At 55.7% G+C, this 26,874-nt stretch overlaps 2 protein-coding genes across 2 annotated transcripts in view; both read right to left on the reverse strand.

The window, feature by feature from the left end:
• The window catches only part of L226DRAFT_515038 (uncharacterized protein), a gene marked incomplete at its 5' end in the record, with an annotated part of 39,335 nt that extends 15,899 nt beyond the window's left edge, over window positions 1-23,436 (reverse strand). The window contains 2 exons of the mRNA XM_067678433.1: window positions 23,028-23,311; window positions 23,367-23,436. Coding sequence (XP_067530612.1) covers window positions 23,028-23,311; window positions 23,367-23,436 — 354 coding nt within the window. The remainder of the gene's footprint in view (window positions 1-23,027; window positions 23,312-23,366) is intronic.
• A 1,066-nt stretch (window positions 23,437-24,502) lies between these two features.
• L226DRAFT_595629 (uncharacterized protein) lies at window positions 24,503-25,155 on the reverse strand (the record flags this gene model as incomplete). Its single annotated transcript, XM_067685634.1, has 2 exons — window positions 24,503-24,979; window positions 25,020-25,155. 2 exons carry the CDS (start codon window positions 25,153-25,155, stop codon window positions 24,537-24,539), a joined length of 579 nt encoding a protein of 192 aa, XP_067530613.1. The 3' UTR covers window positions 24,503-24,536.
• Between the last annotated feature and the right edge of the window lie 1,719 nt (window positions 25,156-26,874).

Genomic DNA, 26,874 nt, shown 5'->3' on the forward strand with positions numbered 1-26,874 from the left:
GGCTCTTCAACCAGAGGGTTGGGTGCATGCTTGGGGAAGTGGTGCTTTCGGACCAGAGCGGCATGGAGTCGGGTACGTCTGTGCGTGTTGAGTCGGTAGGGTGTAGAGCGTCCTAAATGTACTTAGCGACGTTTGTCGAGGGCACATACGTGAGCCTCTTAGCAAAGACAAGCCGCGAACGGTATCATCGCATCTGACGTAGGTGTGCGAAGGCGAGTGGCTTTAAGCCGCCAGAGAGCGCGGCGCGGTGGGCATCGGCAGGCTGGGGTGTCACTGCTTCGCGATATCTCATGTGCGGTATTGCATTGCATCGATTTGGGGATTACATTCAACCGTAGCCATTCACTTCGTACATGCACGCTGTCGCGGGGTCAGAGATGGGAGAAGATGGATCGCCAAGCCTGTCAAGAAAAGCGGGGGTGGGAGGTGGTTTACACCTACTCAGAGACGAAGGTCTGCTCGTCCCACTCCCAGTTGTTGCACATCTTCTTGCGCGCCCTGGAAGTCGGGATCAGTACGTATACAGCCGTTTGAACATGGCCCCGAAACCCTACGTGAGTGCGTCGTTGGGTGCCATACGGACAGTCTTGGGCTGCGTGCGGTTTGTGAGTGGAACGGCAGAACGAGGTAAAGCTACTGACCTCGGGTAGGATGAGCGGCGTGCATCGCTTGGTCCACGCCGGCGTGGTGCCTGGGGGCGGAGGCGTGAACTTCCATCGGCCCCTGCGCTTCTTCTGGACATCCATCTTGAGGAATGCGGCAGTCTGCAATGAACAGTGAGCCAGCGCAGCGAGAGGGTTGTGTGGCAGGGCGGCTCACAGCTTGGAAAGCCTTCCACTTAGGACACGGCAATCCGCTGGCGCTGTTTCTGAGGAAGGGCGCAAGGAGCTGCGCGAAGTCGCTCAGCGGCGATTCTCTCGCGAGTGAGACCTAGTCTGGGACGTACCTTGTAATGAACTCGAGGAAGGGGGACCGGCATCGCGTACTATGTGGTGCAGAGATGGGTGGGAGGCGCCCCGTTCGGGCGCTCGAGGCGCGCGAGAATGGGTCGCGGGAGAAGGTCTCGTCCGGCCCATGGGCGGCGGCGGCCCGGTATGTCCCTCCACCTTCCCCGCGCTGGAGTTGTATCCTGTTGTGCTCTCTCGCGCCTGTACTCGTACCGTGGACGCCGATGGCCCTCACTAGTCGATAGACGGCTCACTCGTCGAAGGACGATACAGGAGAAGACGAGGATCAAGATGGCGGAGCTGGATTCTCCATCGGGTATGGCCCAGATTCCATCAGGCTGAGATCGTAAGATTGATGCGAAGACAGGAAAGACATCGTCTCGCTCGGGACAAAGAGACACGCACAGGTGGGTGAGAGGGCGATATCGCTGGGACGAGACTGGGACCTTCACGAGGGTGGGCGCGAGCAGATCTCTCCGAGGCGATCTCTCCTCGGTACCTCGGGGACCTCGATGCGATGATAGTACTTCCACCCGTGGACTGGTCCTTGCGTGGAGGAGGAGGAATATCGGGGACCATCCTTCAGGTTGGAGGGCCTCGAGGTCTTCCAGCGTGCCCTTGATGTCCTGAAGGTCGCCTGCCAATCCTTGTTGTCCGCGCCTCTTGCGTCATTAACGTTGTTGAGATACTGCAGCAAGCGGTTGACGTCGTGTGCGAGGATATGACTGGGAGCTTCCGAAGGCATCGTCTGGATGTCTGATGCGATAGAGGGAACGTCTCCACGCGGCGCCGTGACACTGAGCTTCATGGATACCGACGGGGTTGAAGGGGAAGGAGACGGCGGAAGGGGCACGAATAGTACCAAGGCTTGAATATACAGATTAGCCACGAAGGTTAGTGATTGAAGCAATAACTCACAGACGGCGTCCGCGTAGAAGGGTGGTCTGGTAACTTGATATGTTCAGTCGACGGCGACGAGAGCAACGACGGCTCCTTCCTGAAGTCAAGCTCAAACTCAGAAGGTGCGATCCTCGAGGGGCTCATCCACATCGACGACACGGTCGAGATCGTCGAGGGCGTGCGTGAGAGTGTCACAGTCACGGCAGGAGGGAAGTCCCGGGGAGCAGGGTCAGGCGTAGGCACATCCGGAAGCAGCGACAAGCTTGACTTCGTGGGCGCCACCTCAGCGGAAGTAGGCGATACCTCTGACACGGGCGACGACGGGGAGACTTCGGTGATCGGCGTGAGCATCGTCACCTCTTCCGAGGACACGGGTGGGCCACTCCGTCGAAGGAAGGAGGTCTCGAACGACGTATCGGGGCCCTCGAGAAGTGCCGGCGACGCCATTGAGGGGCCGCTCTGAGGAGAGACGATTCATACGACCAATCCGCCTCAGCACCCCACGCCGACACGGGGTTGGCGGGGCTCGAAGTGGTCTCCGGGTGAGACACCGTGCACGGTATAGTGGGAGTGAACTGGCTGGAAGGCGTCGGCGTGATGTACGACTCCGTGGCAGTAGCCAGTGGCGGCGGTGGGGTGAACTTCCAACAACACCCGCTTATCTTCTGTACGTCCATTTTCAGGAACTTAGCAGTCTGCCAGAGTGAGCGAGTGAGTAAAGCAAGACGTCGTATTGAGTTGCGTGATTGCTCACGGATCTGAAGCTGGTCCACTTGGGACAGGGCAGTCCGCTGGCGATGTTTTTCAAGAATGGTGCAAGAACCTGTACATTCTGCGTCAGTTTTCACTCTCCTCGGAGTGGCCAGTAACGTGGATCGTACGTCGTAATGCACTCGAGGAATGGGGACTGGCATGGCGTACGGAAGGTGGGGAAGCGCCTGTCCGGGGCGCCAAAAGTCTACGAGAGAAGCACGCCTCCGTGCCGTTACCAAGACGGCCCGGTAGGTACCCGCCTAGGTGGGCGTCGTTTCTACCGCACCTCGTTCCTCTCTTGCATCGTTCTTCTCGTTCGCGCCTGTGCTCCTCCCATATTTTCATGGCCAACCGAGTTCATCGCGAGTAAGACCCCAAGCAGCTAAGAGCAGGTCAGAAAGGCAGAAGTCGAGGGAAAGATACTACCGACCTGTATTGACGTCCACAGGGGCGCGCCTGCGCATCGGGCAGGGTTCCCACCTGAACTGCGTCGGAGCACCACCACGGCGTAGACAACATAGTCGCATTCGCGTGCACGGTCGTCGTATTGTCCCCACGTTGCCACACGAGGCGGGTTGCCATGAGGCCTTGCTTGACCTGATGGTCTTGTCAGGTTCCCCCTCGTATACGAAGGTGCTATTTGTCTTACCATACCACGGTACCGTGGCACGCCGCACAGTTTAGGATGTTGATGTTCGTCGTGTTGGAGTCATAGGCGGCGTTCGCGACGACCATGCCGTTATCTGTCAGCACGCCTACCACATACATAGTGCCACGTCAGCGTTTCAATCCCAATCCCTCCCAGTCTGTGATGCGTACATACACGATGGAAAGACATACCCGGCATGGCACGCGCTGCACCGATCTGGTCCGCCTGGACGCCTACATTGAAGTAATCCGGCGTCGCACTCCTGAGTGACCCTTCCACCAGGTTCACGCCAAGTATCCTGTTCTCGCTCGTGTTTGCAGGGAGGAAGGACGTGGGCGCCTGAGTTGGCGGCGGGCAACGCAACGACAAGCCGCCGGGGCACCACTGCTTGTCGATATCCCCAAAGCAGTTGGCAAGGTTGACCTCATCGACAGCGGCGCGAGGACTGTGGCGGAGCTCGAACTGATCTGGCCGCCGGTGGTGCTCATTCTCTAAACACTCCGTTATCTGCTTGCGGCGGAAGGTGGTTTGACGGGACCGGTATGCCATGTCGACAAGAAGGAGCGGCTGCTTGGGCCTGAACTCATGCCTCCCACTCCTGTCATGTCTGCCGACATCTCGCAAGGAGGAAATCGATCAGACAGACCATCATTGTGGGTGAGATCAGGATGGTAATCTGTTCGAGCTGGAAGTTGCTGAGACCAAGAAGCGAGCACTTCCAGTGCCTCCTACTCCAGTCTCATCTGCCGACATCTCGCAAGGGAGGGAATCGATCAGACGGACTGTCATCGTAGGTGGGGTCACATGTTTCGCGCTGCATCTGGTGTGGGATATGGCGAGGGATGTGCAGGTGAGGGGTGTGTGGTGGTGGAGGTGGAGGCAGGGCGTCGCCAGCGCAGTGTACAAATAGGACCAAACTGTGACCGGACCCTGAGCGCCAGTCTCATATAGGAAGTCTAGACGCGCGTGGGCAAGGCCGGCTGGCAAAGCCTCCGAACGTTCAAGCTCATGGCCAATAGCTCATCCTCTATGCAGATTCAGACCAACAGGTGTGCCACTAGACAGACTGCTGGGCGTCCCCCATGCTTCGTCTGCAAGGGTGGTTCTGCAGGCAAGGACGATTACTGTCGTTTCAAAGGTTAATCTAGCTAGCACTTCAACACGTTGAGCTTGAGTTAACCTCCAGAGACAGACGTGCGACATCTCAGAAGATTGGATAAAGATACTTGGATATCAGATTTTCAAAGCCATGATCTCAGCTCCGATGTCTCCTGGACGAGCCCCCCGACAACATTCAATGCCGAACCTAGCCTGGCGGAGATCCAAGAAGTGCAGGTGAGCTGTTGGTGCACGATGTAGCTACTACTAAGTACCTGATTATTCACGTTGACAGGCCGGTCTAGCAGCGTTCATGCGTCCCATGCTTATGGAGATGCTCCAACACGAGTCGCTACCCGACCTCATCCGCAGACAGCCAGACCCAGAATACCGGCTCTTATGCGGTGCGTGGTTCGGGAGCCGGTTTAGAACATTTGCTGATTGGAACTTATCAGACTACTGCTCGACTACTATACTATCTTGCTCGTTCTTCTGTGAACGGTGCAGATTCGAGATATGCCGCCACTGCTGTACCGAGCATGGCGCCAAGCTGGGCCACAACTGCAGCGATGTTCACGGCCTTGAGGTGAGCGCATAGTTTGTTCATTTGCATTGTTGAACCTCACATGTTTGCCTCAGGGACCACACTCTTTTCGACCGGTCAGCAGGATGCCAGCCGGCCGAGTAAAGTCAGCTCTAGACGAGGTGGAACTCGTCTCGAGGTCATCCCACGAACACAGCCTTCCCACCACTCAGGACAGCCCAAGACTTGCCCTTATGGCTCAGACGGACCGTCATGCACCGGTCATTCGACCTGGCCAAGACCTACTCTTCCGTTCATTGTGGCATCTCAACATACCCATAGTGGTGCGCGGTCCGCACAACCGCATGCAGGGATCCTGGACCCCGGCCTCATTCGTTCGCACACACGGCAGCGAAACTGTGATGATGATCAAGAGCGGCGGTTTTGCTTCAGAGAAAGTTTCACTCGATCGCTTTTTTCAAGAGTTCATGAGAAGTGATGCTGATCGGGGCTGCGCGGTCAAGGTTAAGGTGAGCCTACCTGTTGGATATCACTAACACATGCTGTAACTATCATAGGACTGGCCTCCTTCAACTTCCTTTGAGCAAGATTTCAAGCAAAACTATGACGCCTTTATGAAAGCAGTACCCATGCCGTCGTACACACGGTACGATGGCTTTCGCAATCTTATTGCCCACTATGGAATCCCTCCACCACGTATTGCATCTTTGCGTCCAGACGTTGGTAGGTCTTTCATCCTCCGCTGGCACGATCTCAAATGAAAATTGTCTCATCTTACTCATTACCAGGTCCGAAAGTATACATAGCGACGCCAGACTCTGCCCGAGAAGGGTCTACCCGGCTTCATCTGGATGTGGCCAGCGCCGTCAACATGCTGCCATGGACATCCTGTGACGATCCATCCGCAACCGGCGCAGAGTGGTACATATTCGACTGGAGCGATCTCAAAGTGCTGCGCGCGTACTTGCGCTCCAAGCGTAGCCCAATGGACCTTCAGCGGGCTGGCGAGGTGGTTGAGGACCCGATACACGCACAGCAAACCTTCGTCGACGAGTCTATGCTGTTTGAATTAGCCTCACTCGGAGTTCGTCCATACAAGATTGAACAGCGCCCGGGAGACGCGGTCTTCATTCCGGCAGGTGCCGCACACCAAGTATCAACTTCATACTCTGCAGTAGGCTGGGTAACTGACGTGGAATAACCTGCAGGTTAGCAATGTCCAAGCTTGCATCAAGGTTGCTTGCGACTTTCTCAATATCGAGGGTATCCTTGAAAGCCGTAAGATTGTTCAAGATTTTCGTCGGGACAAGTTACCCGATGTCTTGCAGCTTGACGTTGTGCTGTGGGATGCTTGGGCGTCGTTATCCTTCCACGCTGCCAACGCAAGCGAGCGGCCGCAGAATACCGCTGGGACCAGACGCGAGAAGAACAACAAACGTCGTCGGGAGACGGCTCGGGCTAGGCACGATACTGCAGAAAGGAAGAAGCGCCGCAAGACGCATGTGCAACCTGAGGGCTTGTCAGCAGCCACGGCTAAACATAGCTACCGGTGTCCCCTGTCGTCATGTCCTCGACAGTCGCGGCCATTCCACGAGCTTATGGGTGTGTTCAACCATCTGTATGTCCATTCCGTATGATGGCGATTATACTACAAACTAACACGTCTACAGCAATGATGTTCATAAAGTCAGCATCCCCAAGAGCGAACGGAATCACTTTCAAGGCCTTGCCGATGAGGACTTCAGGCTACTGTTTGAAGAACTTGTATCTACGTCATGATAGTCCTCCTCATGTACAGGTTCGTGCGCACACATTGGTCATGATATCCTACAGGTGGAAATCTCGATGACCCGTGGTCAATGGATTGCCGTTGTGCGTGACAGCATCGGCATGCAGATGGTCAGAAGGTAAGATATGCGTCGGGTCGCTAGTGAAGCAGCACAGTGCAGCGTTTGCCACAGTTACTGCCTGAGAGATAGACCACCGCTTCGCCAAGCAGAACCATTTGTGCACGGGAGTAGCCACACACAAATACAAGTCTGGAAAGTCTTCGAGAAGTGGTCAAGTTTGTGCGCAGGAGTAGCCACGCACAACCCGAGGATGGAGAAGTACTCTTCGTGGTAACCCAAGCGCACTGGAGGCCTGCTTGAGGTCTCGAACCGGGCAAGCCGCGTCGGCCCGGGACGGGCCGCTGTGGCGTGGAATACCAGACAAATACGAACAAATATTGGCTGCGAATTGGTGGACCAAGAGCCTTCGCGTTGCTCGACGGTCCGCGAGTCATCCTCTGCTCCCTCTTCGTTATCGAACACGCCATATCTGCGTTGTGTGCGGCTACTCCTGCGCACAACGTGTCCGACACCCTCCTCACCTGCACGGAAACCTTGTGCCAGCTTGTGTGTGGCTACTCCTGCGCACAAACCGGACTCGAGACAGCACAGCGCATCTCGACGCTCATCGATCATCTCTCACCCGTCCTTCTCCGCGAAGTATTGGTCGTATGCCGCTTGTGTCGGGCTCCTCCTCCGCCCAAACGCTATCAAGAATATTACACCCACTTGTACGTCCTACATGGTGGTCGCACAGGCGTACTCACCACTTACGCACGCACCCTCGCCCGCCCGCTCCCACGCACGCACGCACGCACGCCAGAAGTCACGGACTTGCCCCAGGAAAGATGCAACCACCTCCTTCCCTGTCTCCTCCCGCATGAACGCTGGCGGGGACGTCGGTCGGTGGGCACGCCCTCCGCGAGTACGTGTTGCATGTATCCTGTCACGTCCAAAGCGCATCCTAACGCTGAACACCCCACAGTCAACGCGATGGCCACAAGTCCGGGAACTGCCCGCCCGGCTGCTGGTCGACAAGCAGATCGCGAACCCCACCTACGAGGACCTTGACCTGCTGTTGCACGTGGGCCTCTTCGGGGCCAGCTGCCCCTGCCACTGCGTCATCCGAATGAACGAGACGAACCCCGACAAGCATGCGTACGTATCCCATATGCTCCTCACCCCACTTCCCTCCCCGTCGACTGCAACCAGACGCTTACGTTCCATATGTCCTACATCTATGTGAGCACGACCCGCTGCGTCTGCATCGCCCGCTGCGTTTATTGTAAGTGCCCGTGCCCGCTTTGCACCCGGCCACCCGCAATGATGATGCTAACACTGTCTGTGTGTGGCTTCACCAGATGCCGACGTACGTAGAGGAAACCTTGAGGGGCCAGCGCCGTTGTCCACTGGAACTCCAGCCGGCCACAGATTTTCCTGTGGGCGCCTGCAGTTCCATTGCGAGAACGGCGCGTCGCTGAGCGACGCGGTGTCGAACGTGATAGGGGGCCCGGCCGAGGTGGCTGTTCAAGAACAGCAGCCTGCATTCGCACAAGGCATCGTCGTCTCTCTCAGATGTAGTTGTAGCAACTGCCCCTCTCATGTCCACTGTGCCTGCATGCCACTGTACGATATGGCATCGTAGTACATGCTGTCTGCTGGGGCGATCTGTTACTCATATGAAACCTTTCAAGGTCTCTCTGATGAGGTAATCCGGCTGCCGTTTGAATGTACTTAGGTGTTCATAGTCGTTGCCATCTGCAATGTACGTGAAGTCCTACACGATGCCATCGGGTTGGTTCATACGATCGATGACAACATATGGACAGTAAGGGGATGAGGCCCCCAAGTGAACCGTCGCAGCTGCCGCGAGACTAGGGCCGAGCAGCTGCACGCATTCTGACATCTTTACGCCTTCACCGAGTGAAGGCTGCCATGTGGTCTTCTTCACTAGCTCAATAAGCCCCCGACCTCCAACCTCTTGCCATTGGTGAACACGCTCCGCGTCCCGAAGTGGCAATCCTCGCGGAGACCTAACCGAAGTCCAAGGGGACTTCTGTCAAAAAGATGGCATGCGCGTAACTCCGCGCCTTTCATTTGAATCACGGCGGAGCGGTGTGCTGCGGCATTGTCTGTCCCTGAACATCAAGGGCACCTGCGCCCTATTGGCAAGCGTATTTGTACGCACCCCACCTCACATCCAGGTACTAAGTGCCATAGTTTGTCTCCATCCATGCAGCGCTCTGACCTGCCACCTCGCGAGGAGCCCGCGGAGGACACACATCACCCGCACAGTAAGTTGCAGGCCTTCGTCCGTTGCTGCGTCACCCTGAACTGACACGTTGACACTGACTAGAGGAGGATTGTAAGCCTGTGGGCGGCGAAGACGACGTCCAAATCAAGATTGAACCCGAGGAGGAAAGGCCTCCAAGCTCCATACCCCCCCCCCGCCGGTGGGATGCGTACATGGAACAGATAGCCGTGCGCGCTTCCAACTCGTCTGTTCCGCCGGCTCTACTCACGAAGGCCCCTGTGGTGGCCCCGCCACGCACCAAGTCGTCTCCCCGCACGGCGCACGAGACCAAGCCTCGTAAACGCTTACCGATGATGTCGTGCACTCGGAGTGGCCCCCGTCCGGGGTTTGCTGGCCACCCCAGCCGTCGGAGCGTGGCCGCCCAAAAGGCAAAGCAGTCCAAACGTCAGTCCGTGTTGACGCTGTATGACACGACAATACTGACCCATGCCTGTAGCCCTTGCACGCGACCGCGACGATTCTTCTCAAGCAGGACCTTTGCCAGCCGCAGACCGGGACGTTTGAGGTCTCGCCGCATACCAAATTGCACCCGGCTCTGCACTTACTCCTCCCCTATTGCTTCCCGCCATGTCGGCTGGAGTTCCATTGCGAGAACGGGGCGTCGCTGAGCGGGATGGTATCGAGCGTCACTGGGGGCACGGCCGAGTTCGACATCGATCAGTGGAAGCGGCTGTTCAAGAACAGCAAACTGCATACGCACAAGGCTTCGTCGTCTCTCTCAGATGTAGTTGTAGCAGCTCCGCTTGTTGTTTCCAATGTTCCTGCATGCGACTGTACGATATGTCATGGTAGTACATGCTGTGTGTTCGGGCGATCTGCTACTCATATGGAAGCTTTGAAGCACTCGCCGTTGAAGAAATGTGATTGCCGTTGGAGGACTTGTACTTAGGTCCTTATAGTCATCATCTGCAACGTACATGATGCCCTACAGGCAAGCTTCGCGTTAGTTAGACGATGATTCTCTCCCTGTGTACAGTCAGAGGGAGAGAGCAGCATGGTCTACGCAAGCGTCCGTACGCGCCGAAGTCTGTCACTACAGCCCGGTCCCTTAGAGAAAATGTGTTGTAGCGTATGAAGACAGGCGCACGTTATTAATAAACAGGTAGACATTGTTATATGTAACGTGGAAGCCCGGGGCACTTGGGCTGGTATGGAGTGAAGTTGGCGGGGGTGCTTGAAGGCCAACAATGAGTCCCCCGCCCATGCTGGATGTCATCCTGGTCGCTAGTTGCTGTATGTTTGGGGGTACAGTGGTGTGTACGTTTGAAGCAGTGTCTAATGTTGTATATCTGAGCGTCTAGTCAGAGAAAAATGCTCACCAAAGACCGAAGTAAAGTATATCCAGGGTCTGGGTGGACTGAGCAAGGGAGGGGTTCCTGACTAGCCATACATGACGCATGCCAATGGACACCGTATCCCATTCAATTGTATTCTATACATGTGAAAAGAACGACACCGGACTTGATCGCTTCTAGAAGGGTTTTTAGGAAGGTGAACGCTGCAGGACATCCACGCGCTTCATATGAAAGAACACCCTGCCACATACGCCCCGAGCTATGTAGGCCTCCAGCTTAATTACGTCATGTAGCCGCAGGTCTGCAAACATGATGCTCTCGGACTGGTAACCTATGGTGTCGGTAGATAGGTATATGTCGGGCACGATGTGGGGGTGCTGTATGTATGAATCGCAGTAGTCAGCCATAAACTCCGAAGGACCTCATAGAAAAGTGTGGCAATTACATGAGAGGGTTCTGGGGCCTCGGAGCCAAACGCCCATGCCTCAAAATTCAACGATATGCGCGGTTCTGACATATGTTAGTCCTTTGTCGTCTCGGAGCCAGAGGAAGGTTCACTCACCCATCACGGCCCACCGGCGTAGCACCTCGGCGTAGAGCGGATAGTCCAGGTTGCGCGCAAGCTCGAGGCCCAGGCGGTTGTGCGCCGCCAAGACAGTTCCATGGCATGAGTCGGACTGGAGATGCACCACTGTGCCAACTACTACTACGGTAACTGCCTGCTCGCCAAAGCTGAGGATGGCGTTGGGCGAGGGTGGCCAGTGACATGCAGACAGGGGAAGGCGAGAGAGCGAGAACATGGCGTTCTCCTGGGAGTGGATGTGGAGAAAGCGACGGATGCGCCTGCCGGTGGACACGGTCAGCGTTCATTGAGGCATGAGATAGTGCGCTGGTGAGGGCAAGCAGTGAGGAGCAGTACGGTACCTGGACGTTCTCGAGCTAATCCACCAAGGACGAATACCATGGTCCCCACGCAGGATGGCTTGGATTGCTAGCCTGGGTGTAGGAGGAACGGTGCGTGCACGGAATCGTTGATGAGATGCGGGCATGATGGACGTGGTTGAATGCAGACTGGGAAGAGGGTATGTACATATGTATGCTGTGGCAGTGTTGCGTATATATTGCCTGACAAATCTGTGAAATGGTTAGAAACTCGCCGAGGAAAGCTCAGAGTCACCGCTGCGGCGGCTGGAGAGGAGGTCAGTAAAGCATGGGGCAGGGGCAGGGTCCCTGTCCTTCAGCAGTACCCAAACCTGCGACCTAAAGTACTTACGTGATGGTCGCAATCAGTCCGAGGACTGAGGCCATGCCTTGTCCTCGTAAACGCTGTAGATCATGATCGTACTGCCGCGGCGGACGTAGTTAGATAGATGGATAGATACAACTGGTCGTTTATTGCGCCTGAAGGCCGGGCCTTATGGTACGTAATACATGCCCTGTGCTACCTAGCTGAGTGGGAATGAACGAGGAGGTCGGACAATACATCGAGGCGGACGTAGTTGATGCTGTTCTGAGCGACCTTCTCGACCTCAATGATGATGTCAAAGCCGTACAGGTTGTTTTTGTTCAACTGCTCCCACGGAGCATCCGGGTTCTGCCTGTCGAGCTCGATGTACTCGTCGAAAGGATAAGTCCGGTGGGGCCAGCGCGGAGCAGGACGACGTCAACGCCGACCGGATGGTTGAGCTTGTCAAGGCCATGAATCGCGCGCATCCAGCAGACTGCAGTAGAGTTGAGTCGTTGTGTGTGAGATTGTGGACCTTGTAGTACTTGCGCTGGTGGTAGAAGATGTATTCGGGGAAGCCGCCATCGAGCGTGATAACACGAGGGTGAAAGTGCTCGCAAACGAGGGGGATGTTTGTGCACAGGAGTAGCCACGCACAACCGGAGGTTCGAGAGGAAGTCTTGGTGGTAACCGAAGACGAGCGTGGAGGTTATCGCAAACGAGGGGGATGTTTGTGCGCAGGAGTAGCCACGCACAACCAGAGGTTCAAGAGGAAGTCATCGTGGTAACCCAAGCGACTGCGTGAGGTGTCGAAGCTAGCAAGACGCGTCGGCCCGGCACGGGCCAGTGTGGCGTGGGACCCCAAACAAATGCGCACAAATAACGCGTCCGAATTGGTGGACGAAAGCCTTCGCGTTGCTACACGGTCCGCGAGACATCCTCTGCTTCCTCTTCGCCATTGAACACACCATATCTGCATTGTGCGTGGCTACTCCTGCGCACAACGTGTCCGACACTCTCCTCACCTCAACTCAAACCTTGTCCCAGTTTGTGTGCGGCTACTCCTGCGCACAAACCGGACTCAAGACAGCTTATCTTGACGCACATCTCTGCCTCGACCCTCTCAGTGTACTTCTCCTCGTCTGCCGCTTGTGTGGGGCTACTCCTCCGCACAAACGCATATAAGATCGTTATTTTGATTAGCACCCATCGCCAGCGATCGGTACGTCCTTCACGGTGCTGGCAGAGGCGCACACACCACTTACACTAGATCGCAGGCAGGCCCGCACACCCGCACACCCGCACCCGCACACCCGCACGCCTCTGTGGTACGTTGGTGATTTATCTCGCGATACATGCCCAGCAGCTAATGACAGCATGCTGCGCTAGACTAGACGCTAACGCTCAGGATGAACGTTGCACCCGTCCTTCCCCCTCTCTCCGAGACTGAGTGAGTACATTTCAAACATCATGCTTATGACTACTGACGTATATCATAGAGCAACCCATCCCATGGTTTACTTCCGGCTGGACGGTGTCGTATACACCGCGATCAATGCGAGCACGGTAGACTCACTCCCGGGTATCCCAAACTCGGACCCTGCATACAGTCTACGCGGCCGCGAACTTCGCCATGCGATATGGGTGACGGAGCGTTGTCCGGAGCTTGCCTACGTACTCCGCAATTTCGACGCCGAGAGCGCGCTACTAGGCTGTCTCCAGGTGAATCCGAAGCACCTCCCCATCGAGGAAGGGGAAGATGCTCAAGGAAAGTACTACTTCCTGGCGCCGGACATCCGGAACGCATGGAGAAGATTGGAGGACATCCTCGTGGCGGTCAGTACGTTCCTGCTGGCCCAAGTCCATGGGAAGCCGGAGGCTCAGTTCCCGCTCGATCCGTTCTGGCCGGATCCGATGACATATGGCTACCGAAACACGCACGCCACCTCTCATCTCGCCCGACGTGCCTGCGCAAAAGCTATGGACGCATTCCGAGCCTTGATCGCGCGTTGCTCTATGGCGGTTGCCCTCAACAACCCGAACGCACAAGACGCTATTCCCCTCTGGCTCTTCCGGCTGCTGAGCACCGACATCGACAAAGCATGGTTGGACATGCTGCACCACTCGTCCATCGTGGATTTCTCTCTGGGTACACGAGTCGGGGCGTACATCAACCCCCGCTCTACTGGCAACGGGACACGCTGGGTTGGCCATATACCTGTCATGGTTCGCGCGAACGTCCCTGTGTACATCCCGTGGCGGATGGACGAACTAGACGACATCCTCGTGCATCATCCGTTCCTGAAGGAGTACGTTCCCGATCCCCTCAAAATTGTAGACGTACCTCCACGGCGCCCAGGCTGGGAGGAGGACTTTGTCAGGTGGTCCACGATACCAGTTCGTCACTCTGCCCCCGCCCCGCCGGACACGCCCAACATCCCTCACGGTCCGGGACAGCTGCCCGGCGAGTCATTCGAGGACTTCATAGCGCGACGGGCTCACAAGCACGTGACTTTGCAGGCGGAGGCGTCCCCCTCCCGGATGCAGGTAATCAACGCTCGTCGAGAGGTGGCTGCGACTTTTGCCCGCCCAACCAAGAAGTCTGGTACAACCATCTACCTCTGGACCACGGTTGGGGACATCGACATGAACGTTCCGAACGACTGGTTTGCTCTAGAGTATCGGAGGTTGGTCGGACATATCGCGGCTGGCGAGGTCTGGAGTATGTACTCGGACGCCCAGAAACACTACGACCCTTGGGCCAATGAGTGGGACATCTGCGCCAAACTAGCCCCTGGAGAAGAACAACTACAGGACGAAGACTACGACGATCCCTATGATGATATCGCCAGCCAAATCAGCTATGGCCCCGCACAGGAAGGCGCTGGAGGTGTTCCTCACCCCCCGACTTCCCCCGATGCCATGCCCGAGCCCGACACTCTTCCCTCCTGCCCGCACTCATTGTCAGCAGTGGTGGCGCCTGTCTCTGCGCCGACGTTCGCGGCGGTGGCGCGTTCTTTCCAGAGCGACTTACAGGAGTACTATGACTCGGATGATGTGGGGTTCGCGCCCTACGCGGCCAGCAGCGAGGATGCATTCCGGAAGCGGTATGGGCTCACGCCGGAGGTTGTCCAGGACACTGACATCCTGTACGAGGCATACGAGAGCTTCGCCTTGCAGAAGATGACTGGTTTCCTGGGACCAGACATACCGGCAGGTGCTCCGATCACGTTGGCGTTATCAGGCTTTGTTGAACGTTTACTGCGAGACACCACTACACCAACATCCCACGACATGCTTTGGGATCTCGCCGAATACAACCCGCAGTATGTTCTCCGCGCCGGCTATGTCCACCCCTACATGGAACTCTCCCAAACTCAGCTCAACGGATACCTGTGGTATCGCGTACGCTACAACACCCCGGCCGATCGCGACTGCGCATGGGAACTCGTACTCAAGAGCGGTGTTGCACTGCTTGAGCTCTACCGACAGCATATTGTGCAGAATCGCATGGCGGCCGTGTTATATCTGGCCAACCGAGGCATGCCTTTCAACACCATCTTTTGTCCTCAGCGTCGGCAGGACGTATGGTCTCGTCCAGATGTGCGCACTGTACTCGGATGGCGACCGAGGGGCGTCAAGTACACGCGTTATGACTACGGGGTGTACGAGGAGCATGTTCGCTACATTCTGCGTGGTGGTAAGGCTCGGGCCGCACTCAGTGTGGGAGGCATAGTGTGGCGACTGGCGTTGGAGGCGTTAGGTCCCCGTCTACTCGACGAGGCTGCTACTGGCCCATCTTCAGATGTCTACGAGTACGCCACTCGTTTCCGTCCTCCGCGCGGCGACGACTACTATGATGACAAGCTCTCCCAGGATGAGCTGGATGTGATATGTGGTGTTTACAAGGTTGTAATCAGTAAGAGAATGTTGCATTACCCGGACAGTGCAAAGGCATACTAAGATACCTCGCAGATCAAGGCCAATTCGAAGACCTATCGTGGTGGCCAAAGCGAAACAGCTGGGCAGGGAGCCAATTCAACCTTGGTACTTGGACCCCATGGGATGAGATATGGTTCGTGACCAGGCTGTCGAAAATACGCGCTGGGGAAGAGCAGCCGTACTCGACGGGCCAGTGGAAGCAGCGTCTGAAGCAGTCAGCCCGGGCTGGTAAGTTGAGGGATGCACTGGAACTGGCGAGCAACAACTGGCTACAAGACCACTACGGCATCACAGTAACCCAGCTTTAGGTACGTCGTGTGATAAACCTGAGTACTACGAAGCTGACAGTGCAGATCCAAGATGTTTTATACAGGTACGTCCTGTTGCTGCTCCCTCCATGTCGGCCATGTCTTGCTATCATGCCACCGCCATCCTGCATTCCCGGACTCGTACTGTATCATAGAGAAAGACGATGGACATTGCGTAATACCAATTGGGTAGCGAATATAATGATGAATGTCGCCTCTAAGACGTGCCGGCACCTGTCGTGTGCTGCGAGCATGCTTTCGGCAAAGATGAGGCCATCTCAAGTGAACCTGCAGCTCAGTTGTAGCTCTACGTTGCTAAAATGATATTGCATACTGTGTGCAATGCGCCTGAGGCTTCGACGCGCATTATTCGCATGGGCAACAGCATTGAGAAAGATCGGTTGCTAGTGGCATCCATACTTGCCCGGGGTGGTTCCCACGGTTAGTACTTCATGATATAATAAACCCAGGGGCCTGATTATCTCTGTCTTTACTCTTGGGCGTCTGCGAGCGAACTCTGTTACTGTCATCATGGATCCCTCTCAGTTATCCCCTAGCTCCTCTCCTGAGCCGCAAATGTTCACCCTTCAACCTGCTCATCTTGCCTTGGTATCGCGGGCATCTGGGACAGGCTGTTCTGAGCACGGGTTACCATCAGAGACCTCGAACAGCGCTACCTCTTCATCGCGGAAACGACACCACCCCGAAGCTCCAAACACCGGAACTGCTCATCATGTCGTCAATAGTTCCTCCGCGCCTCGACCACGTCCTAAAGCACCATGCGTACAATGCGCACAGGCCGGCGTGCCCGACGAATGCTCACAGAACCGACGAACCATCGGCTGTGTGCGCTGCAATGCGCAACGCCTAGGATGTTCCTACCGAACTGGTAAGTTTGCCGCACGGCGTCGTCTGAGAAGAGAAGCAGACTGAATCACAGATTGCGTTAGGTACAGCAGCCAGTTCCGATGACCTCGAGGTTCCGCAGGTCCTCCGGAACATTGACCGCACTTTGTCAACCCTGCTTGATCAGAGCCGTGTGGTTGTGGAGCGCGTGGTTTACCTAGGTGAACATGCCACACTACCACCAGACGCTCTCCACCATACCCGCGTTCATTTTGACGCACGCCTGGACCACGCGGAGGAGAGGATGAACGCTCGTATGGGATCAATGGAGGACGATTTGACCGCACTCAAGGGATTGCTGGTGGATCTGTTGTCGGGACAGGGAGGGCAGTTGGAATCGCTGTACGCCCCTCTCCACTTGCATACTCCCCCGACAGCCTCTGGGAGTCCTCATGCCGCCCGAGGCCAGGGGCTCATAAGCCCCCATCTGTCGTCAACGCCTTCGTCGTCCACACCTCCTACCTCTTCCTTTGCCCCACGCAAACGACGACGGGTGACCCCATCCGCCGAAACCGCCACTCAAACTGAAGCACTGCGGGACCCGCATCCCACCGGCTCCCCGACGTCTTTGGGGGCGGCTTTGAGGTGTGGGTCTAGGGAAGGGGGGAATGGCGCAGACTCATCTGGCGATCAAAGGAATGCCGCTTGCGCTGCGATGTAGAGGTAGTTAAGTCCTTCGTTAATGTGCTGGGATAGTTTTCGGACGTTTGTATCACCATACGTAGGTATGAATATGGAACCCTTGGTTGCGCTCCTGAGGCCTTCGCTGGCGTTCGGTGTGTAAGAGACGGCCATCAGAGGGATGGGGAGAGGTTTGCCCTCCCCCAGCTTCGGCAGCAGTGTTTCGACCGATTTGGTTGACACAGTGTTGACATAACGGCGTTAGAGACCTGTGCTCCCTGGATAACGAGTGTGATTTCTTTCAAGGCTCTGAACGAATGCGCGCTAGAGCGCCGGTATCAGGCTGCCTTGGTCCCCTGTCGCGCGCGCGACGTTCTCTTCTCTTCAACTCCATTGCAACTTCTTTCTCGGTTTGCCGCGGACTCTCTGCATCTCAGAGAGTCGCCATAGCAGACTGCTCCCACGAACCTCGTGGCGGATGTCCCAACCTACACCCACTGTTCTTCCATTGGCCACAAGCGAGCAACCGGCCGCGCACGATGACACAATAAACGTTGAAGACTCGAGCGAACAGAATGGGCACAGGGAAGGCACTGAAAACATCTCAGAAATCGCCTTGACAAGCCAGCGTGAGGCGAGGTACCAACGTTGGGCACGACTCACTGGAAGGGATCCAAACGACCCGCCTCCTCTGCCACCCGCTCGTCGCCGGCCCCGAGCTGCAGTAACTGTTGGTGCGTTGCCGCAAAAATTTCATGATCTCTAATATAGCTCATCGTGGATCGCGGCACTAGATGACACAGTGACTAGACAGGAAGTCACCGATGAGGAGAGTGTTCGGTCTGTTTGCGTATCAGCACCGTCACCTCAGGGCGCTGCTCAAGAGCCAGGTATGTCCTCCAAAATGAGTAGCTACACACCAATGCCTGCCTGCTAACCGCTGTTCTGCAGTGGCCTCCGTCTGCCTTGCCCGTTCCTACTTGGAGAGGGACGGAACCAGTGACAGTTCAAGCGGCGTGGACGCCATATCACAGAGGGTGGGCACCAGTCCTGACTTGCATGGTGCGTCACCGACCCTTAGTGCATTGAGTGACGTCCACCATCTCACTCTCGTCTTCTGTTTGCCAAGTGTCCAGTCTCGCTGCTCCGAGGCTATCTGCTGATGTCGACATACGTGAGGGGGCCCGCGACGCGGCGGTGGGATACCGTTCAGGCTGGGAAGAGTCGCAAGACTGCATACCATCAGCAGGCCACACGCAAGACAGTGCTCAGGTGTGTTCGTGATCATGAGCCTAGTACACGCGAATCAGACTCTGACGTGTGTACGCACAGGTTGACGAAGATGTATCCTTTGGCGCAGAGGGAAACGTGTTTCATCACAACGGGTAAGCCATACTATGGCATGTTAGGAAGGAAACTGCTATATCTTCGCTTTGTAACAGATTGCTCTTCGCTCCGTCAAGCGTGCCTTGGAAGCCGGCTGTTGTTGCCGCGCGAGTGCGTGCGTACATGCAAGACCACCGACCACAGCGGCGGGACGCGCCTGCAGATCTGGCGCTGGTTCATCACCAAGCTGTTCAAGTACAGGTATGTAAGGTGCCTGGAGATGATTGTAGTGTGCCGACCTTGGGCGGGTTAATACTGATATCTTTACGTATTCAGCTCAAACTTAACCAGAGACCAGGGCCCGGCTCTGTGACAGGGATGTCTGGCGACGTTGCTGCTTCCGACATTGCGGGGCTCGCTAGGGGCGGACAATATGAGCATCCGCGAAGTGCCAGGTCGGCTCCAAGCTCAGAGCGGCCAGCGGCACACACAACGCTCTCTGATGAAGAATCGGTCAGCGATCTAGGTTGGTGCCTCGTGGTTCGGGGGGATGGATATGCAGCAGTGCTCACTGAAATGATTGGTAGATTTGGATCGCTCTTCTCCCGTTCCTGCGGTTCAAGAGGAGGACGACGATGAGGACCTACCGCTGCGCAAGCAAGCTCCCATGAAGCCATTGCCATCAGTAGAACCTCTGATCGTGGACTACATCTGTCATCGCTTTCCCGAGCGCGTCGCAAGGGCACGGGCACTGAGTGGGACGCCTCCCCCCTATGGTGTGGCATACCGAGACGTGTTGCGCTTGCGTTGCATTGGCGGAGCTCTGGCAGACCTGGGCATCAGTACTGCTAAGGGCGATGAACCTTTTGTGTTGGCGGAAATGCGTGGCCAGCAAGTGCGCATTCACCCTGACGATGTCATGGTGACTTTGGGCATGCGTCCCAGCACGTATAGATCAGTGCGATCGCGCCTAGAGAAGGTCCAGTCAGTGTATACCTGGCTGGGTCAGAACAAGGATATTTGGCAACACGCAGGACAATCGTCCTTGGTTCCGTCACTCGAGCATCGTGCATACGAGTCCATGAAGGCGCTCTTCGGGCCCGCAGCTCTGCCCACACGTCGCCACCTGCCTGTGGAACCATTGCCTGCAGGGATGCACGATGCGTTGTGGGAGCCTTGCTCAACGTTTCTGCGTTGGTCGGATGATATCATGGAGCGATATAATCTGTCCAAAGGTCTCAATCTGCCGGTTTCTCCCGAGTTTTATGATGGCCCCCAATAGATAGCGAAGTTGACGGGGACTTTGGTATTGGTGTGAATAGTAGTTCTACGTTACACTGGTCGCGATAGTGGTCCTACCGTTACAGTAACATTACCCAATAACTAGAAGCGTTGTGCTTGTACATGTCTGGCACAAAAACCTGACGCCCTTGAAGGCGAGTCTGGCTACTTACCAGCGGAGCTGGATCCGAGTCAAGTGAAAATGGTGGACAAGCTCCTTGAGTATGGCATGATGAAGACGTTGTACACGTCTGGACTGGATCATGAAGTGTGATCACCGTACAAAGGTTTGCAGCCACCCCGACGTTGATCAAGAACGGTCCACCATATGGTGAGCGTGAGCCCAATATATACATCATGTCTGGAAGTATGGGGTACAAAAAGTCAACGCTGAGCGCCACAGCTCCCTACGTACATGCATGTCCCTAGACGAGAGGTCAAAGTGAAAACTGAGGTGTTGATTGAGTACGCGGACCACATCCGCGGAGAGCGGACATCTGGGAGGATCGCAGGTGACCTCAGACAGATGATCAGGCACTGCGAGGCCGTCTACCGAGACGGCCACTCCATCATTGGTGTTGTGCTCGTCATGATGGCGCATGAGCACACGGTTATCGAGAGTCTCCCAATCTACACCATAGTTGACCAGATCGTCCACGGGTTCCTCGGGAGGCGGGTGAACAACGTGCGAGAGTCCGCGCGCGCCATGCTCCGCGACGCCGAACATAAAGAGCTCATGTGGAGAAGCGGCGTGTTCACCTCGGATATGAAGACGATGGGCGTTCCAGATCCCTGCCCACTCTTGAGCATCAGCATTGATGGCGTGAAGGAAGAGGTGGTGGATAAGCCAGATATGATGAGGCTGGTCCACGTCGAGGCCGTGATAGGACTCTAGCTCCAGGAAAAAAGCCTTCCATTTCCCTCCGAAGCCCAGGGTGACGTCGAACCACAATCGCTCGATGCGTGTGTTGTGCACACTCCTGGAGAGGGAGATTATATGAGCAAGGTAGAAGAGGACGACGACGACACATGTCTAACCTGCCCCAGATGTAAGAACCGCGATTGCGGCCGTGGGTTTCTTCCATCCATGCAGCGACTCGCAGATTCTCCGTGCCGTGATCACCACGTACTCGACTGGGCAACCCGTGACAGGCAACTGTCTCCAGGAACAAATCCAAGACAGTCTGTGCACGGTTATTGGCGTGGACGCGGATGCCGGTGACGAAGCGCGAAAAGCCGTCGATGAAGCAATGAATGACGAACTTCCACCATATGAGACCTACAGAGATTGTTCTCAGAGTGTGAGCGATCGCGAGCAGATTGAAGACGCACCATGTTGACCGTCGTGATGCACAAGAGAGTTAGGTCCTGGCACCTTGTACTTCTTGCGAATGATTCGTCGTCGGGCGAAGTCAGGGGGAGCGCCGCGGATGCGCACGCAAGCAGCGCGTACTCGGGACTCAGGAACATGATGACCCCGCGCGAGCAGGGCGCCGACCAACATGACATGGCCCATTTGCGGGTACGCGGTGAGTATGTCCATGAGAATAGCATCCAGCTCGAGATCACTGAGGGTAGACACCGGGGCGGTCTGGGTGGTATGGATGCGAGTTGTGGTGCCGTCGTCGTTGGGTACGGAACGGAAGACTGGAGGGGCGGGCGTGACAAGGCCGTGACGGAGGGCTTCCTTGCGGACATGGCGAGCAGAGCAATTGAGTACTTTCGATACACGTGCAGGGCCGCGAAGGGTGAGAGCATGACTGAGGAAGGTGGGATCAATGTGCTTGCGCGGCCGGCCACGCTTGCCTGTGTGGATAGTCTGGATGATGGGCAACGTGGGTTGGTCAGGGGGATCCATGGACTTGTGGCAGGCATCATCAAGGTCAGAGATCATTCTCAGCAAGTTGGCGCAGAGGGTGCGATATTCTGCTGGTGGTACAACATGCTGGTGCTGCGTATGGTGAGGAGGAGCAAGGTTGTCTGGTAGATAGTAGGCGTACCTGTTCTGAAGACGCATAGAGGGATGTTGCCAGTGTCCGCACTTCAGCGAGACGGGTGGGATCGCCAACGTAGGCGCGTAAGGCGACGTTCACTCGGGATAGGACATTCTGATAAGAGGCGCGGATGTTGTTCAATTGTATGAAAGCGCGGGAGTGTTGGTGAGCGTCCATGCCTCGCAGGAGAGGAAGCGACGGTGGGTTGGCTGAAAGGAGCGAAGAAAACAGTGTGAAAGCTGCAAGGATGGGGCGAGACGGCGCCGGAGGGATGTAGTACTAGATGGCCCGGGATGATGGTGTGCAGAGGGGCGGAAGGCGAGAGAGCGACAAGGGTGGGCTGGAAGGAGCGAGATGCACGCAGGACCGCGCGGCGGAAGGGAGACGGATGGAGGAGTGCGGGGAGCGACCGCGCGAGATGCTCACCAACTTGGAGGGCTTGGATAGCTGGACTGACAACGTCTACAGCTGACTATACACGCGACGGCACTTGGGAGGTTGAGCGTGAGGAATCGGCCGCGGGGCACCGATAGAGGAGCAGTCGCGCAGCGTTGCCGTCGGGCCAGGGCACAGGGTTGGTAAGGTGCCAAGGAGGCGGTGGCGATAGATCGCCGTGCAATGGACTGCAAGTGACTGCAAACGAAGGTCAGCTACAAGCGCACATGAAGTGGTTAGAAGAAGGACTTTGCAAATGTGTGCACATTGTCGCAATGTAGGATCAAGTGGTTGCAATGCTAGGTGAGAGGACGGGAAACAGGAGGCGCTGACAGTTTTGAGGTTTACGGCTTGCGGGCTGCACATGGTTGCATATGTAGAGCAAACAGGGAGTATGTGTTTGCAAGGGGGTGCATAGTGGAAGACACGAAACAGACGCGCAGCTGTGGGCGCCTATCAGGTATTCTGCGATTAGCACTGCAAAGCATAGCAAGCGCCAGCAAGAGTCTGCAAACGGTCTACCACTCTGTGCAAACCTCTGCAAACCACGACAACTGGTGTCAACTGGTATCCAACGGCTGCACGCGGGATCAAGCGGCAGCAAAACGGAAGTTTTGCTGAATATTTTCCACGAAATCGCGTCATATAATGAGCACTTACCAGGAGAGCATCGCTCATCAAGTTGAGCACAACCGTAGCTGCACTACCGAGTGTCTCGTACCATGCCGCAGCGTTGTCGGCAAGGTACTGACCTGAGCCTCCAGGGTAGTTCGCATGCACGATCCACATCTCCTCACCGAAGACTGCTTGAACGGCGACGTATATCGTGATCATGACAAGGAGACCCGTGCTGAGGAACAGGAAGCGCGTGTCGCTCCTCTTGTTCCGCCCATGGCCGTTGAGGATGAGCCATACGCCACCAAAGTATAACATCAGCTCAACGCCTAGGGGAAGGGTATCGGCTGCGTGACCTATCAAGCACAAGAGCGACGGACATACCATAGAGGATGGCATTGAAGTTGTTGCCGACGTAGAACGAGTTCTGAAAGATGATGTTGGGGTCCGTCATCTTCCGTGCTTGCGTTGTCAGTGGTCTCGTGGCAAGACTCGGAGAAGGGACAGAGGCGAAGTGCACTGACAACCGCCTTCCGGGCAGCTAAGGAGCAGCCTTAGACAGACTTACGTTATATAACATCCCACAATCTTCCCGAATCTGAGGCTTAGAGCACTTGGCTAGCACGCTTCTCCGAGTTCGTCGGACGTGTTAGAATAGTCGGGTGGAAGTCGAGGGCTGCATGTGGCAAGCACACTTCGTGTGGGTGTATGGCACCCTGTATGCTGACAGCGACCTTATCTATGTTAACTCGTGGAGACCTTGAAATCCAAAAAAAGGAGATGCCGTCTTCTTGAGACTTCCAGTCATCCGGAGTTACGATAGGACTTTGCAAACCGCATAAGGCGACATACTAGTAATTGAGGCTAGAACTGCTGTGTTCAAATTCACAAATGTTACTGAGAGACATGAATGTATACTCAATATAGGTACCCACTAGTGACTGTCCATGTGGAAATCAAGGTGACTGAGAGACCATCAAAGCTCATTGCATCCGGCTGAGGGTTCGAATTGCGAGGATGCTTCCACAGCTCTCATGCGAAGGAGGGCATGAGATCAGTCGGGATGCATAAGACATATAGTATAGTCTAGCTCATGTTGCGTACTTCACATACACGGATTGAGGCGTCGTCATAACTTGGCTTCTTGTGGACTTTGTCGTTGAGGGGGAAGAAGCTTCCGATAGGCGCTTGGAGGCTGAAGTCGGCACTAACGGCGCCAAAGTTGCCATTTTGGGCGGTTTCCGCCTCCCTCCTCCTTGGATTCCTCCACCGTCTTTCAGTCTGTACAGAATTACATCACAACTCGTGTATGACATTCACTATTGTCTCGCTTTGAAACCCGAAGTTCCTCTTGCTTTTGATCGGAAACTCAGAGTGCTCGAACGGACCTGCGAAGGCTACGTAGCCCCCTCGCACGAAGGATACTCCGACTTGGCATTATATGGACACGAATGTCCGTGGAATGGTGAGTGCGCATATACAAACTTTCTCAACATTTGAAGACCAAATTTGCTATGCACTCGCTGCTCAAGTCGTTCTTCTATTGTTCCTATATTAGATTCCCCCTTCCCCCACCCATGTATGGTGCTCTCGCTGGTTCTCCCATACCTTCTCATACACCACACGCCAATCCTTGCATCTCCTGACTGCGTGGGGGTGCACTGCGTTGACTTTGTGCGCATATTGGTACAAGTCGAAATGGAGGTCCCCGCGACACGTCACCATCTGCCTGAGGTAGTTGAGACAATGCCTCGTTGGCTCGGGGTCGCGATCGGGGACGGGTTTTGCGAGCTGTTCGCGCACGAAGTCGAGGCAACGGAGCTGGTGCATCATGGAGACCGTATACGGTGCGCGTGTCGGTCCGAGATGAATGATGCCACCGTCAGGAAAGAGGGATGCCCATTGCGCATCCGAGTGGAGAGTGTACCGTGTCCAGCTATCCAGCTCGAGGACTACCTCCTTTCTCTCGACGTGCCAGAGCGCTGCGTGCCAGACAGCTTTAACATGTCATAGCTTTGCAGATTACAAGGCACGTACGGTGCTGGGGCGCGCGGCCCTGTTCCTCCGCACGCCTGACAATCGTTTGTGCGGCTAGCTTGAACGCCGCGTTCATGACGAGGACGATGAGGGCAACGACGATGATTGTGTTTTCGACAGCGCGTTTCGACAGCATATTGTGGATTGTGCGGGGGCTGGAATGGTGACAGCAGGGCTCTTCCGCTCTACTTTCAATGTGTCAGCTCTCCCGCGTGCAATCATCAGACTATGAGCTTGGGGCTATGACCCCCTATACTCGCATATGCCTACCCGCAAGGGGCTTCTGCGGACAAGTACAGATATACGGGGAATGCTTCGGTCCCGGTACGCGCACTCGCCGTCAAGCTGAAAGTGCCTCTAACCGAGAGCTCAGGTCGTCTCGGGATCAGTTTCTCCAAGGCAATGGAGGCAACCACCTACAACACTCACCACAATGTGAGCCTTACGGCAAGTTCTCAGATTCTGTACTCTTTCGTATTGATTGGGAGTCCCTGGAACGGTCATCTGTGACTCACATGCCCGGAAACTCTACTGCTACTATTGCTTCCACCTGAGATACTCCCAGCTACTGGCCAGATGCCCGAGACGACCGTTGTCTTCGGATCTTCCATTCCATACTCACGCCGTCCTCGAGAGCAATAGCGAGCATAGCTTCCAATAGGCTCAGGTAGAGCAGTCGGCATTGACTGCGATGATGGATTTCCTGTGCACCCCGAACAAGCATGCAAGGCCTTTGTGGCGTTTCCATAGACGCCTGCGATCTATATCATAAACTCTCAACGTGCGCAGTACGGGGCCGGAGCGGTACAACAGCGGTAAGCGCGTGCTGCCTGTTACATTACTATGCGCGCAGCTAACTTCCCCGCTACGGTATCCGAGTCGCATTGTGACTGGACCAATCGCATAAACGGAGGACAACCAATAACGTTCCTTGCTGCCGTTACAGGGAACCTACGCTGCGCATGGCTCTGCGGCTGGCCGTATCGTCGACCAATGAGGCTCCCCAAGTGCTCAGAATAACCTAGGTGCGTTGGCGTCTCTGGAATGCGCCACACTGTAGGCTTACTCACAATTGGGCCAGTCCAGGAACGGGACTACTGAGACGGATGCCTTACCAGGAACCATAGATATTCCGCACAGCTAACCGGTACCCCTGTATTGGCCGAGCCAACTTGAGTCTAGTCATGCTGCCAATCGTGCTCATTGCTACCAGAGGTACGGGGTGCATATGGTTGCGCAGTCCTGGAAAGGCATGTACGGTACCGCCCTGACGACGTCGTCCCATCGAGGGCGGAACCGTGTTCCCAGTACACAGTGGCCGACGGCAAGTACTTAAGAGCGTCGGTTCCGTTGTCCACCCTCTCGAATACTCAATCAACCAATAAACATCGGGGCTATCGCTGGTGCGTAATCGTATGCTTCCGACTCTCGTGTGCTCTCGCTCATGGTAGCGATTATGTCCACTCTAAAGTGATAGCCCGACGTGGAATCTGTACTCATTCCAAATCACCGTCATGCCAGGTTTGCCGTGCTACGTGTACATCGTACTAGCTCTGGCTATGCTAGCCGTCTGCGCGAACGCGTCCCCGATACCGCTGGACGATGACGAGGGTATGTCCATTACTCCAATCTCGTCCGTGGTTTGAGGCTGAATGTGGCGGTAGGGGCGAACCATGTAGAGGCATTGTGGCTTTGATGCTAGCGCAGCTACGATTACCTGAAGCGAAACATGTCAATTTTTCCTTCTTGGGTTTGTGTTGTGTATGCTTTTTGTATCACGAGTGTTATTGAACTTGTTTGATCTAGTCTCATCATTTTCACACAGACGTCGTCTTGTGGTTGAGGGAAGGAACAA

The sequence above is a fragment of the Lentinus tigrinus genome (assembly GCF_003813185.1).
Source record: "Lentinus tigrinus ALCF2SS1-7 unplaced genomic scaffold L226scaffold_41, whole genome shotgun sequence".
NCBI lineage: Eukaryota > Fungi > Basidiomycota > Agaricomycetes > Polyporales > Polyporaceae > Lentinus > Lentinus tigrinus.